This window comes from Pleurodeles waltl, chromosome 5 (assembly GCF_031143425.1).
Source record: "Pleurodeles waltl isolate 20211129_DDA chromosome 5, aPleWal1.hap1.20221129, whole genome shotgun sequence".
Classification (NCBI taxonomy): Eukaryota; Metazoa; Chordata; class Amphibia; order Caudata; family Salamandridae; genus Pleurodeles; species Pleurodeles waltl.
Window position 1 is genome coordinate 123,483,458 of NC_090444.1, and position 13,806 is coordinate 123,497,263.

General features: G+C 41.0%; 1 protein-coding gene across 11 annotated transcripts in view; it reads left to right on the plus strand.

Moving 5' to 3' along the window:
- Positions 1 to 13,806, plus strand: part of HMBOX1 (homeobox containing 1) — a 394,167-nt gene that overhangs the window by 135,114 nt on the left and 245,247 nt on the right. For all 11 annotated transcript variants that reach the window (XM_069233792.1, XM_069233788.1, XM_069233791.1 and 8 more), the window contains exon 3: positions 9,005 to 9,154. In XM_069233792.1, the coding sequence (XP_069089893.1) occupies positions 9,123 to 9,154 (32 nt within the window). In that variant the 5' untranslated portion in view covers positions 9,005 to 9,122. The remainder of the gene's footprint in view (positions 1 to 9,004; positions 9,155 to 13,806) is intronic.

Sequence of the window (13,806 nt, forward strand, 5' to 3'; positions counted from 1 at the left end):
ATTTACAGCAAATTACAAAAAAGCTCTTTCTAAACCAGGATCTAGCTTTCTGCCAAATTTGGTGTAAATCCGTTCAGTGGTTCTGGCTATAGCCGTGTTTAAAAACTGCAAAATTCCCTTACACATTGCCTGGGGAAAAAACGTTTTGGGACTCCAACTTTTTTTTTTTTCAACCCCTGCTTTATGAATCTCCCCCAACATTTCCAGACAGCAGTTGAACTAAACTTGCATGCTTGTTTTGGAAATTTAGTGAAGATTCATCAAATGGTGCAAAAGTTATTAGCCAAAAATAAGTTTGCCTGTGGGGAAAAGTTGACCCTACATACTACTACGTACTGACTGTTGCCATTAGGCGATGTATGTATGTACATATATATATATATTCACTTGAAAAAACAAAGGTAACAGGGGCATTATAGTTAGGCTTACATTCTAAATGTACAAACCACAGAAATTCAGCTTCTATAGTTAGAATTATTTCAGGTAACTATAACTCGTGCCCTAAGGTAACTATATCTTGCACCCCCGCCATGAACAGTTATCTCATCAATACCTTTTCTGAAAATGTTACAGTAACATTAGCAGTGGTGTTCTAAAAGATGCCATGAGTACTGTAATAGTGCATAGCAAGAGCACGAGTTATAGCTACCTTAAGTCATGAATTATAGTTACTTGCAATAACTCTAACTGTGATAGCTGAATTTCTGTGGTTTTGTACGTTTAAAATGTGAGCCTAACTATAACATCCCTGCAACCTTTGGTGTTTTCTAAATGAATTTCTATTTTTTTTTTTTAATTCTACTTCCTAACTATAACGTCCCTTCGACCTTTGTTTTTTTTCAGTGAATTTCTCTGTTTTTTTCACATAAAGTAATTTTTATTACTATCTGTTAATCCAACCACCGCTCATACCCACCTTAAACCCTAAACACACCTTTTCCACCAAAAAACTCATACCCACCCTAAACCCTAAAAACACCTTTAAACCCATACCCACTCTAAACCCTAATACCACCTTAAAAACCCATACCCAGCCTAAACCCTAAAAAATTCCTTGCCACCCAAAAACACAATGCCACCCTAAACATAAAAAATTCCCTTGCCACCCAAAAACACATACCCTAAAACTGCGCTTGCTTCCCAAAAGCCCATACCCACCCTAAACCCTAAAAAGTCCCTTGCTGCCCAAAAACTCATACCCACCCTAAAATCTAAATGTGTCCTTACCACCCAAAAACCCATACCCACCTTAAAACCTAAAATACTCCTTGTCACTCAAAAACCCATACCCAACCTAACTCCTTATATTACTCCTGCCACTCAAAAACCCATTCCCGCCCTAAACCCTAAAATTATCTCTGCCACCCAAAAACCCATATCCACCCTAAGCCCTAAAATTATCCTTGTCACCCAAAACCCATGGGTCGAACCCCACACCCTAAAATTACCCTTTCCACCTATAAACCCATGCCCACCATAAACCCTAAAATACCCTTGCCACCCAAAAACTCATACACACACTAAACCCTTATATTACACTTTCCAGTCAAAAGCCATTCTCACCCTAAATCCTGAAATTACCCTTGCCACCCAAAAAACCATACCCACCCTAAACCATAAAAAAAATCCCTTGCCACCCAAAAATCCATACCCACCCTAAAAAATCCATTGCCACCCAAAAACCATACCCAACCTAAACCCTAACAATACTTTTGCCACCCAAAAACACATACCTATCGTGCCCCCGCCATGCACAGTTTTTAGTCAAAAACGTTACTGGAAATATGGCATTGATATTATCAATGATGTTATCAAAGATGTCATGTGTGCTGTAATTTGTGGGGTAAATAGCAGTGCATGGTGAGGATGCGTGTTACAGTTACCTTAGGGCACGAGTTATAGTTACTTAAGATCTCCCTAAGTATAACCGGTGAATTTCTATGGTTTCCTACATTTAAAATGTGAGCCTCACTATAACTTCCTTATAACCTTTGTTTTTTAAAGTGGATTTCTATGTTTTAAAAAAATTCTATTTCCTAACTATAATACCCCTGTAACCTTTTTTTTTTTCCAGTGAATTCCTATGTTTTTTTTTTTTTTTTTTTTAACTTAAAGTAATTTTCAGTACTATACGTTATTCAACCACCGCTGAGCACGGCCAGCCAACCACATGCTGCACACGGCCCTTAGGCTGTGCAAGGCGGGAGTTGGCCGCGGCCTGTCTCTCTGGTGTGAGAAAAGGTGTGAAAGGGTGTATCTGGGGGTGAGAATGTCTGTCTGGATGTGAAAGTGGGTGTATCAGTGTCTGTGTGGCTCTGTGAGTGGTGCTCGAGTGTCTGAGTCTGTCTGTGAGTGGATACATTAGGGTCTTGGTGGGTCTTTGAGCAGGTGCATGAGGATTTCACTTGGTCTCTGAGTGGGCGTATAGGTATCAGTGGGTCAGTGACTGGGTTTGTGAGTGTGGCTGAGTCTGTGAGTGGGTGCTTCAGAGTCTGAGTCGGATTTGAGTGAAAACAATCTGGATGGGTCTGTGAGTGGGCGCGAGAGTGTCTGACTGGGTCTGTGAATGGGTGTGTAGTGTCTGAGTGGGTGTGTGAGTTGGTACATGAGTGTCTGAATGGGTCTGTAAGTAGGTGATTAAGGGTTTGAGTGGGTCTGTGAGGGGTGCATGAGGGTCTCATTGGGTCTCTGAGTGGATGAATAAGTATCAGTGGGTCTGTGACTGGGTGCATGAGTATGTGACTGGGTCTGTGAGTGGTTGTCTGAGTATCTGAGTGGGTCTGAGCGTGAGTGTCTGAGTGAGACTTTGAGTGGTTTTATACATATCTCAGTAGGTCTGTGAGTGGGTGTGTGAGTGTCTTGTTGAGACTGAGAGTGGGTGCATAAGTGTCTGAGTCCGTGAGTGGGCGTGAGAGTGTCTGAGTGAGTATGAGTGGCTGTGTCAGTGTCTTTGAGTGGGTGTGTAGTGTCTGAATGGGTGTGTATATAAGTGTCAGTTGGTCTGTGAGTGGGCACTTGAGGGTCTGAGTGGGTCGGTGAGTGGGTGCAAGATGGTCAGAGTGTGTCTGACTGGCTGTGTGTGTGAATATATATATATATATATATATATCTATATATAAGTGTTTTGGGACCCCTCCTTTTTCTCGCAGCCTCCACTAACGCTCCCCCCGCTGACCGCCCCCAAGATGGATCGCCACTAAACCTTCCAGACAGCAGCTCAAGTGGGCGTCCTCAAGTAGCGCCAAAGTTATTAGAAAAAAAATAAAAACCCTCTTTCTACACTCAGGGCCTCATTACGATTTTGACTGTCTGTGGCCGTCATGGCGGAGGTCTGTAACTTTGGCAGTCTGACCACTGTCTTCCGAGTTAGGCTGTCGAACCCCCGGCCCTACCGGACTGACTGTAAGTCAGTATGGCGGGAGACAGAGATGTCCTTCACCGCGGTGTTTAGTGTTAGAGATCCCGGCATCTGGACCGCCATGGCTATTACGACCGCTGGATCCACTGCCATGGAAAGCTTGTTGGTCCGGCAAATGTGGGCCAAAACGGGGGGGGAGGGCTTTGAGGTTCGGGTGCACACTGTGTCCCGTGCACGGCATAGTGCATAGGAAACCGAATGCCTATCATTCTGACAGTTAGGAGAGCTTGGCCAACAGTAGTTCCATTGTACTGCTCCATTTTTCCGTCCACCAGTCACTCCGGCCCTGTTTAGAACTCGTAATACGGCGGTCCTAGGACTGTCGGCCAGGTGCCGTTAGAAGGACTGCCAAACTCGTAATGATGCCCTTAGTACTCACCCGTGTAGCATTTACCATGAATATGCCTTTACCATTCATTCCAGAATTTCCTTGAAATTGCATGCGTGATAAAGGCATATTCATTGTAATAGCATGCCTGGTAATGTCACATTTGTGGTTAAGCCTGCGTGGTAATGGCATACAGGGTTCAGCCTTCGTTGTAAAGGCTGTTTCCCCTACAGCACTAACCATAATTTCTACAACAAAGTGAACCCCCTCATTTTGTTTTGACTCAATCAAGATGGCTTCAGATGTGCCACACTTTTGTCAAAAGTAAGACTGTTAGCGCTCTAGTTGTTCTTTAGGACACTCTGGGAGGCCGCAGTACAACACAATGGGGGTCAACTGACAGGTTGCGCTCCTGTTGGAAGTACATGTCTTACTGAGAATGTGAGACTTCATTCTCATATGGCGGAGAAAGATAGTGTGCCTTTACAGAAAATATGCTCTCATTTCAGCTTCTGGAGTGCCTTCCATCACCTCTATGGGAAAATCATGAGAAAACAGTTTTCTCTCAAACGTGATTCATCAAACATGATTCATGATATCCCAGCAGGATAAAATCACCTTAGAACCTCCCATAATTCCTAAAATTAGTATGGTACCATCAACAAATGATTTATATTGTAATTCAAGTTTATCACCCTTTATACGTTCTCCTTTATGTGACCCTCAAAACCTGCCATTCACTATAGTGCATTTCAGTAGGTGCGATCACAATCTATTGATCAAAATCTAGCTTTATGCTTAATTTGGTGAAATTCCGTCCATCGGTTCAGGCTGTAGTCATGCTCAAAACTCCCTTGGCAATTAACATGGGAAACGCACTCCCCCCCCCCCCCCCTCCCCTTTTTCTCTGCCCCCACTTGACAGATCACCCCAAGTCTTTCCATGTGCATCAAGAATCACCGGCACATTTTATTTGGGAAAATTTAGTGAAAATTTGTCAAACAACATCAAAGATATAGGCAAGTCAGAAATTGCTTTTCCTATGAAAATATGGTCCTAACTATAACTACCTAATGGCAACTGCCAGTACATTATACGTTATATATATACACACGTGTGTGTGTGTGTATACTCTATACAATAGTCAATGTGGCATGGGTATGTGTAATTCTGGAACATTGTTAACTGCCATGATGTCGCAGTTTACACTACGGATCACTTTAGTAGGTGGCAGGACTGAGGAGCCATATATATACCAACTAGCTACTTGCATTTTACTCGATTTTGTGTGAAAAGAAACGATGGACAACAAGCATATATTGTGCAGTTGTTTGCTTTGAGGGGAATTGTCCAGTGGAAGGCGTTCAGCCGAAACACGTTGACGTTCTGTTTGGGGAAGCCCGTTTTTTCGAAATAAATTAAGTGGATTGATCGTGTGCTGCGTTATCATATGGTCAACAAATACGATGCCGTGGTAAATGGATGCTGTGGTGGTGCGGCTCTTAGCAGTGAAAGGAAGCTCACTGCAATCACACAATCAAGAGATTTTATATATATATATATATATATATATATATATATATATATATATATATATATATACTTTTGGCGAGTACAAGTGTGTAAAGTGGCCTTGAAGCCCCGTCCGTTTGGTCCCCCCGACTAATACATTAGCGGTATGCAGTGTCTTACTGCCCTTTTCCCAGGATGATGGACAGCTTACTAAAAGAGCCCCCCCCGAGTGCATTTCCAGCCGATTTTAGAGACGTGTTCTACATGCAGAGGAACATTTCTGTAAAATGCAAATCATCCCAGTGTATTTTCTCTGCACTTTCTCCTTGAAAAGTTATCTGATGAAGCTTGAGGAACAATCACATTGACACAGTTACAGACACACAAGATCACTGAAGATATTACCTAGGCATCTTTTATGCAGCTATAGTGCAGGAGATGTACTATACATTTACCCAACGAGGTAGCACTTACTAATTAGTCAGTAGAAAATACCCCAGTTAAGTAGACGTTCTGCACAAAACGGTGGCCTCTTCTTGGATGAATAGGCATGACAGGATTCATTCTAGCATGATGCTCATTTCACAAAAATTAAACCGTAACTCGTGCCCTAAGGTAACTATAACTCAGGCCCTCGCCATGTACTGCTAATTACCCCATATATTACATCAGTCATGACATCTTCTTTGGCACCATTGAAATTATCACTGCAATATTTCCAATAAAATTAATGAGGAAAATGTGCATGGCAGGAACTCGAGTTATAGTTACCTTAAGGCACAATACAACTCTTGCTGCTGATTTTCTATGCTTTGTATGTTTGAAATGTTAGTCTAATAATATCTATCTATCTAGATAGCTATGGATTCTATTTTTATATTTACAAGGCTATGCAAAAATAGAGAACAGGCGAGATATAAGCGTTAGACTAAAGACTTTGGTCCCACTTTTATATCTGACCTCTCCTGGGTTTTGCTTCTCAAAATCTAGTGACCCACCCCTCGTTGCTCCCTCAGCCTGCCCAAACACCCCACCCCTCCTTGCTCACCCACCCACCCTTCGTTGCTCCCCCAGCCCACCCACACCCCACTTGTCCACTTCGCCCCGCCCACCCCACCCCTCATTGCTCAAATCTCTCCCACCCCACCCATCGTTTCCTGACAGGGCTTCGCAATGCATGAAACTCTTTAGCCCTAAACAATTCTCTAATGATCCATGTTCAATCAGCAAAAAATCTTTTTGCTTTTTCGCCATGCTGCACAGCATCCTCAAAAAGCATTGGTAAAGCCAATGTCAAGCCAACACCAACAAAGCAAGGTCTCTTCATGTGGCCAGTGCTTGTTTCGGGTTTCATTCTATCCCCTCTCCTCAGATAAGTTGGTCTGATATTGAGATTATAAAGTGTGATTACTATTCATACTGTATTTGACCTCCAAACCTTTTACTACGCTCTAAGGTAACCCTTAAGTGCTTGCCATTGCCACTTTTGAGGGACATGTTTATAAAATGAACAACACTTTCATCCAAATGGGATAAAATAGTCTTAAGTCATGAAACACTAATGATAAATATTGGCATCCACCCACGGGGTACTGCCCACCACCAGACTGCCACAGGATCCAAAGAAAAGTTCTGTCAGTCCACTTGTGTCTTTTCCTACTGTATGCAAATATTGGGGGAAGCTTAGAAATGGGTTAAATACACGTAGAAAGCATCACACGTAAAATTGATGGGATATTAGAACAAAACTTTAACCATCCTTGACTTTTATAGTAGCAACATCTACCCCAACATTAGTAAGTTTTGACACTTGAGCAGACTTCAGCTGAACCAAATGGGATTTTAATGTTGTGACCAGTGCTTCAAGATCAAGTTTGCCTTTCCTATAGAGGGGTTTAAAAGATCACACTCTGTGGCTCATCAGAATAAACATGCTATAAAAAAAAACAAAAAAACAACTTTGGTTTATAAATTGAAGTCTCACAGCTTATCTGCAATACCCAATAAAGTCTGGGCCTTGGTGACTAAAAGCAGTTCTCACATTAAGACTACTGGACTTGTGTTTGAGCCACAATTAGCAGATGATTGACAAAAGTGTCTGGTAATTTTAAAACGTTGTGCATGTGTCCAATGTTACTATACTCCCTCAATTACATTGCCTCCACCATGGTCCCCGACCACTACATCTTTCAGGTAAATTAAACATGTCTTTTACCACTGTCTCGCCCAGACTGAATAAGAGTCCCACTCTTAGCCCAGTGTTACATTTGTTTATTTCTTTTTTTTATTCTTAATAGTTTTTCTTTATTTTAAGTTTTAATTGTAACCGTTTTATCTTTTGTGAATTGTAATAGTATCTTTCAATTAGTTGGCATAACACATCTTCAAAATATGTGTAATGCATTTATAATTTAATGTAGTAGCCTATCATCTTAATATAGTAAAACAATCTTAAATATTTATTACCCTAATAGCTTTACCCTAGCCATAACCTCGACAAATATAATAACATGTCCATAAGCTTTTAGTACTTATAATTAATGGTGTTATTTCATTTAAATTAAAAACCTAATCTTTACATTTCTATTTATTTCATTACTTTACAAATACATTGATTTAATGACTTTAATTTTGAAATACATATGCAATTAAAATGTCTCGGTGGGATCACTCTTACCCCCAAACTACACTTTTTGTAATTTAATTTAAAATTAACAGTTGTTCCCCAAAATGAAATGTTGCTTTACTTGTGCAGTATACTTGTCATAGGTGTAGGGAGGAAGCTGATTCTACAATTTAGTTGAGACAATGTAGTTGTTACACAGTGTAGTGAGGGTAAACTTGTATATGTTTGGGTGGGGGAGTGCGTGTGCTGTAGTGTGGTCAAATACATTTTAGAAAGCATGCTGTATGGTAGAGATTCACAATTTACTTTGATGGAAAATTGTAAATGAACCCTCTGTTTGTTCCTGCTGAGGAAAATCAGGTGTAAACAGCAATCATTTATTTACTCTGTGAGTAATCTTCTTAACTATATATATATATATATGATCATATATGCTAGGAGGTGGAAGCTTGGGATCAATGCATGACATTCATTCACAAGTGGTGGCAGTTGACGTTTATGCTTCACTAATAAAATAAGAACTGAACCGTTCTCTAGGTAAAGGAGACAGTCATTTTTATGTGCTCAAACCTTGATTTTCAATAGATATGATGTTGCACAGGCCACTAACTAACTTTTTCAAGCATTAATTCTTGTAATTTCATGTTCTAAGGAGGCTTGATGAATAATTGACATTCACTTTAAGTCCCTCATTAAGATATGATGGGTAATCCTGATTCATCTAGTAACGGAAGGTATCAGCCTCATTGCAGGTTCCACATGAAAAAAACTAGACTCTTTTTCTTTCACGTGGAAATTTCTCCATGAAACTCCCGGGGAGGGGCTGAATTAATGCCAGATATTCTGGGAAAACCTGTTAGAGACCCAAGATTATCCCTAATTTTTTACGTGAAATCCAAAATACAGAGATTTTTAGGAATTTCCAATCCATGAATATTGGCAATTTCTGGGTGGAACTACCACTGCAATATTCCACCTCATCTCGTACAGAGAGACTAATTGTCACAATCGCCTAATCATCTCTATGTAACATGCATGCCTTATTTTGTGAAATTCCAAATAGTGTTGTCTTTTTGGAGGAACCCTAAAACATTTCTTTTTTATTGCTGCGCTCTCTTAGGTCAGACCTTGTTCAACTCAAGACTGGAGTCGGCAACCCTGAGAATACCATCTTTGGTACGGGCTTGTGCGTGGTATGGTGCACAGCTGGGAGTGGCTCGGCACATCCACCTATTGATATGCGACGGTCAGCAGACAGCAGTGCATTGAGGTTAGATAAATGTTATTTATGGTAGAGTTGATTCCAATATAGAGTTTGCATTTGCTTCATCGTGCTTTGCTTCATCTTGCTTTGCTTCTTCTGTCTTAATTTACAAATGCATTAGCAGAAATTTTTAGTGATGGAATTTGAAGGGCTGAACCACCTCCACCCTAAACTATGCATGCAGTGCATATATTGCCAGTGACAAGTGGGAGTTTAGCCGCAGTTCTCCATTCTATGAAATCATCGTCTGTAATTTATTAATAAATGTAAAAAATAAGATGCTCACCATAATTAATAACATTGAAGGGTGTGACACTCAAAGACAGCAATTTATGAATTGTAAATCTGTCACATAGGCCAAACAAACTGAGATGTTATTTATGTACCAATGACTTATGAGTCTAAAACTTGTGTTTGTGAATGAATATTAGAATAATGAGTTATCTTGTGGCATATAGTGCCAGATCATGATTTTAGAAAAAAAAACAACTGAGATTAAATAATTGGGGTTTTTAAACGGTAGGATAACTTTAACATTAAAACTCTGTTGTCACCTTTTTTCTAAAAAATATGGAAATGCTATTCATTTTGCACACATGTAATTTGTTGTTTACAAAAGCACATCACCAAACTACTCACAAATGCATATAACAGGACACACGCACAACTAATGTGTTTGAAACCTGTACACTTCTCCAAAGTTATTGAGGATGGATATTCTGCTACCATTAAAACTGGAAGATCATATAGAGTCAGCCCAAACCCTTGTAATCTACAGATGCAATAACATTACTCTAGTATAGACAGCATTCACTTAAATACTTATATAGATTTATATATGTATATACTTATACATATATATTTTCCTTTGTCAAACCCTCCTTTGTGTGAGATGCACGTTCTTATTATTTTGCAACTAGCAGTTGCCCAGAAAATTCGAATGCAAGTCTCTGTAATCATCAAGATATTGAAAGTTACATAAAGAAAGTTAAATGGAAACCAACTAACTTTTATATATAAGAGATCTCTGTAGAAGAACCAAAGTTAGGCTTGGTAAAGGATCATTAAAAGTGTAAGGGAGTGAAGAGCTCCCTTACATCAGTGACCCTGCGTTAATCTGCTTCCAATTTAGTTGACGTCCCTGCCAATCAATGTAAATTAATACAAACACTTAAAACAGTTAGCTGAAAAGAATGTGAGAGCCCACACAACACAACTCATATTGATGATACTACAAAAGAGATGACATTTGCAAAAAATATTTTATCTCTCAAAAGGTATGTTACAAAAACAATGTTATTTTTATCATTACAAACACAGGTTATTATATCACCTTGGTGGTTCATTTATTGGTTCTCCTGTACCTTAATGGTGCCTTCCGTTTCAAAATTGTTATAGTTAAATGGTCCTGACAGTAGTGGATTTATAATTTCTTTCATTTAATTTGCATCACACATGATTAATAGTTTGTGCTTATACTTTTTGGTATACACGTTTGGTATCTTTCAAATTTCTTAGCTGTTTGTTTACATTATGGCACGTATAGTTTATTCACTTGCGTTTCTGTTCTTCTTTAGTATCTTCATAAAGAAGGAATATTTTTGTTTTTAATAGGCAGTTTCCTTCATAGTGTCTATGCATGTTAGCCCTTCCATTTTTGTTTCCATTTTCCAGTTATCTTGAAATATCTTGGCCCTCACAAATTCTTATTTTGTTCCTCCGTTAATTCTTCAATACTTTGAAAAATAACTCTGTTTTGCACATACTTCTGATGAGTTATTTGTTAAGCTTCAATTTATTACTTTCTTACATTTAGGATACTTTTTGCTTATATGTTTTAATTAGCTGTTAGTTGTGAAGCAAAGTATGCTTTTGTGTATCTTTGTTTGTTTTCCTGTTTCGACTAACTGGATCTGGTCATCAGGAATAAGAAAGCCATTCTTGTATTGCACTGTATGTTGGTGGTGTTATGGACCTGAGCTGGCTTAAAATTGGTGATGAATTAGAAGCTGCTCTTATTCTCCTACTTACAAAATATCTGAGAACTTTCTGATGTCAAACCCTGTGAATCTATCTTCGAAGGGCATGCCATAAAAGGAACTTTTGTGGACATCACTGGTTCCAAGATGACTGTCCAACAAGGTTATTTAGCTGTCAAAAATTCTATGTGTAATAGTACTTTTGATGGATACTTCTACCTGCAGATTCGTCACCTGTAGAACAACTCTAGGTGACAGACTGGATCCAGAAGCATTAAAACTCTGAGGTTGCCAGTTGAGGGCGCTGAAGTCAGTTGACCCCAGAAGCCATGTCAGATGACGCCACCCCAGCCATATAGTGCCGCCCTGGCATACGAATGTCAGTTCCCCTTTGTCTGAACCTTCGACTCTGATCTGGAGCTTTTCTGCTGAGAAAAATCTTTCCTCACAAATTAACACGCTGTACCTTTCTTAAAAGAATGTCTTCCCCCTACAAAGTCAGTAAGCCCTGCAGGGACTGTGAAGGACAGATGTCAGTAACAGAGCCCCATTTATTTATGGCCATTTGTTTATGATGTCTAGGCTCTGACCCAACACTAAGTTGTGTCTTTCATGCCTCAGCTTGAATCCCAGGGTCATTAAGAAGCGTGAGGTCTAACTGTTTATGGCTCGAGCAAAGGCCGATGGAGGTTGTCAAATGGTATCACCACTATCTGATAGAGACTTCTAGCTGCAGCTTCCTTACCTTAGAATTCCCTGGGAAGAAGTAGTCCAAGCACAAGAAAAAGGACAAAAAGTGGCAGAGGGCGGTGCAGTGCGTGTACTTCCACTTCCCTATCTTAGTCTTATCAGAAGTACTTGTGGTTTGTGGTGGGCTCTGTGCACTACTACCCTTTGGTTTGACATTTGCACCTTGAGGCTTCACAAAGGTGATGGTCGCGACCTACCTCAGATGGTCGGGCATCCCCATCTTTCAGTTCCTGGATGACTGGCTCCTCAAAACCAGTTCGCTGGAATTGGTGTTGTACCATCTGCAGTCAACAGCATCTTCAACCTGGGCTTTTCGATCAGTAAGCCCACATTTCACCTATGGCCATCCCAAAAAATCCAGTTCATAGGGTCGCCCACGCACACAAAGCCCTCCACAACACTGGACCAGCCTACCTGAACCAGCAACTCAATCTCCACGTACCACACACGGTCCTACGATCAGCCCAGCTCTCTCTTGCAGAAGTACCCCACATCAGGAAAACCAGAACTGGAGGACGCTCCTTTTCCTACCTCGCAGCCACTGCTTGGAACGCCCTTCCTCTCCACATCAGACAAATCACCTCCCTCCTCAGCTTCACGAAGGAACTGAAGACATGGCTTTTTTAATAACCACCTCACTGGTATACACTACCCCCCCCCTCACCCCACCAGCGCCTTGAGACCCTAACGGGTGAGTAGTTGCGCTTTACAAGCACTGATTGATTGATTGAGGGTTGTACTGAAAACCACCATTCTGAGCTTCATTCCCCCCTTCAGAGAGTCCAAGACATCTCGGAAATTACTCCCTCCTTCCATCCAGATATGAGAGTTCCAGTCCTGAAAGTCCTGTTGTTTCTAGGTCTGCTGGTGTCCTGCATTTTCCTAGTCATGTATACATATTGGCACATGAGGGCTCTGTAGTGGTGCTTCCACAGGCATTGGCTATAGAACAGGGCAGATTTTGTGGCTTCCATTGTGATCTCCCGACACACTGCAACAGAAGTAGCTTGGTGGAGGAACCAGTAAACATGACGTACAGGATGGCCTTCACTCCTCCACCAGCTGTGGCTACGGTTGTGACAGATGCCCCCGCCCTGGTGTGGGGTGTTTATAGGAGGATCTGGAGATCAGAGGTCTGGTATACAAACCTGCTGCACGTCTCCACTTTTCCTCCACTCTGCTTTCCATTCAAGCTGGATCATCTCGACCAGTGGGGTGGAAGGTGGGAGGTGTGTGGTTCTGCACCACAATCTTCAGGAGCTCCATCTACATGCTCGGAAATTATGCAAGGACAACTGGGCTCCTTTCAGCTGCCACAGGGTGTGGAAGACTTCACTTTAACTGTGCATTGCCCCCCCTCTAAGATAGTCTGTTCCGGCAGATGGAGCAATTTTGTTGCATGGTGTGCAGACAATGAAGTGGATTCCTTGTAGCCCAAGTTATCCCATGTGTTGCGCTTGGGTCTTCCCTTGTATCGGAGGATATGCACCATTGGCACTTTAAATAGTTACTTAGCATCATTGTCTGCCTTCCTCTTGTACCGGATCAGCCATCGCTGTTTAAGACTCTGATGGTCATGCCATGCGTTTCCTCAAGGGCTTGATTAATCTTTTTTTTTTCTCCCACTCCCTTTGTGGTTCCTCAGTCGGACTTGAATTTAGTTTCTCACGTTTTTGATGGGGACTCTGTTTGAGCACCTTCTCTGTTTTACCCTTCATATGTTGACTATCAAAACTGTATTTTTGGTTGAAATAACGTACACTAGGAGGGTCAGTGAGCTACCAGTTCTTAGCTGTTGTCCTCCTTTCGCAACATTTTTCCCAGACAAGTTGGTGTTCCGGACCATTGCTGCTTTTCTTCCCAAGGTGATCACCCCCTTCCATTTTGCCCAGTCCATCATCCTTGCTACTTTCTACTGTCTTGCTCATC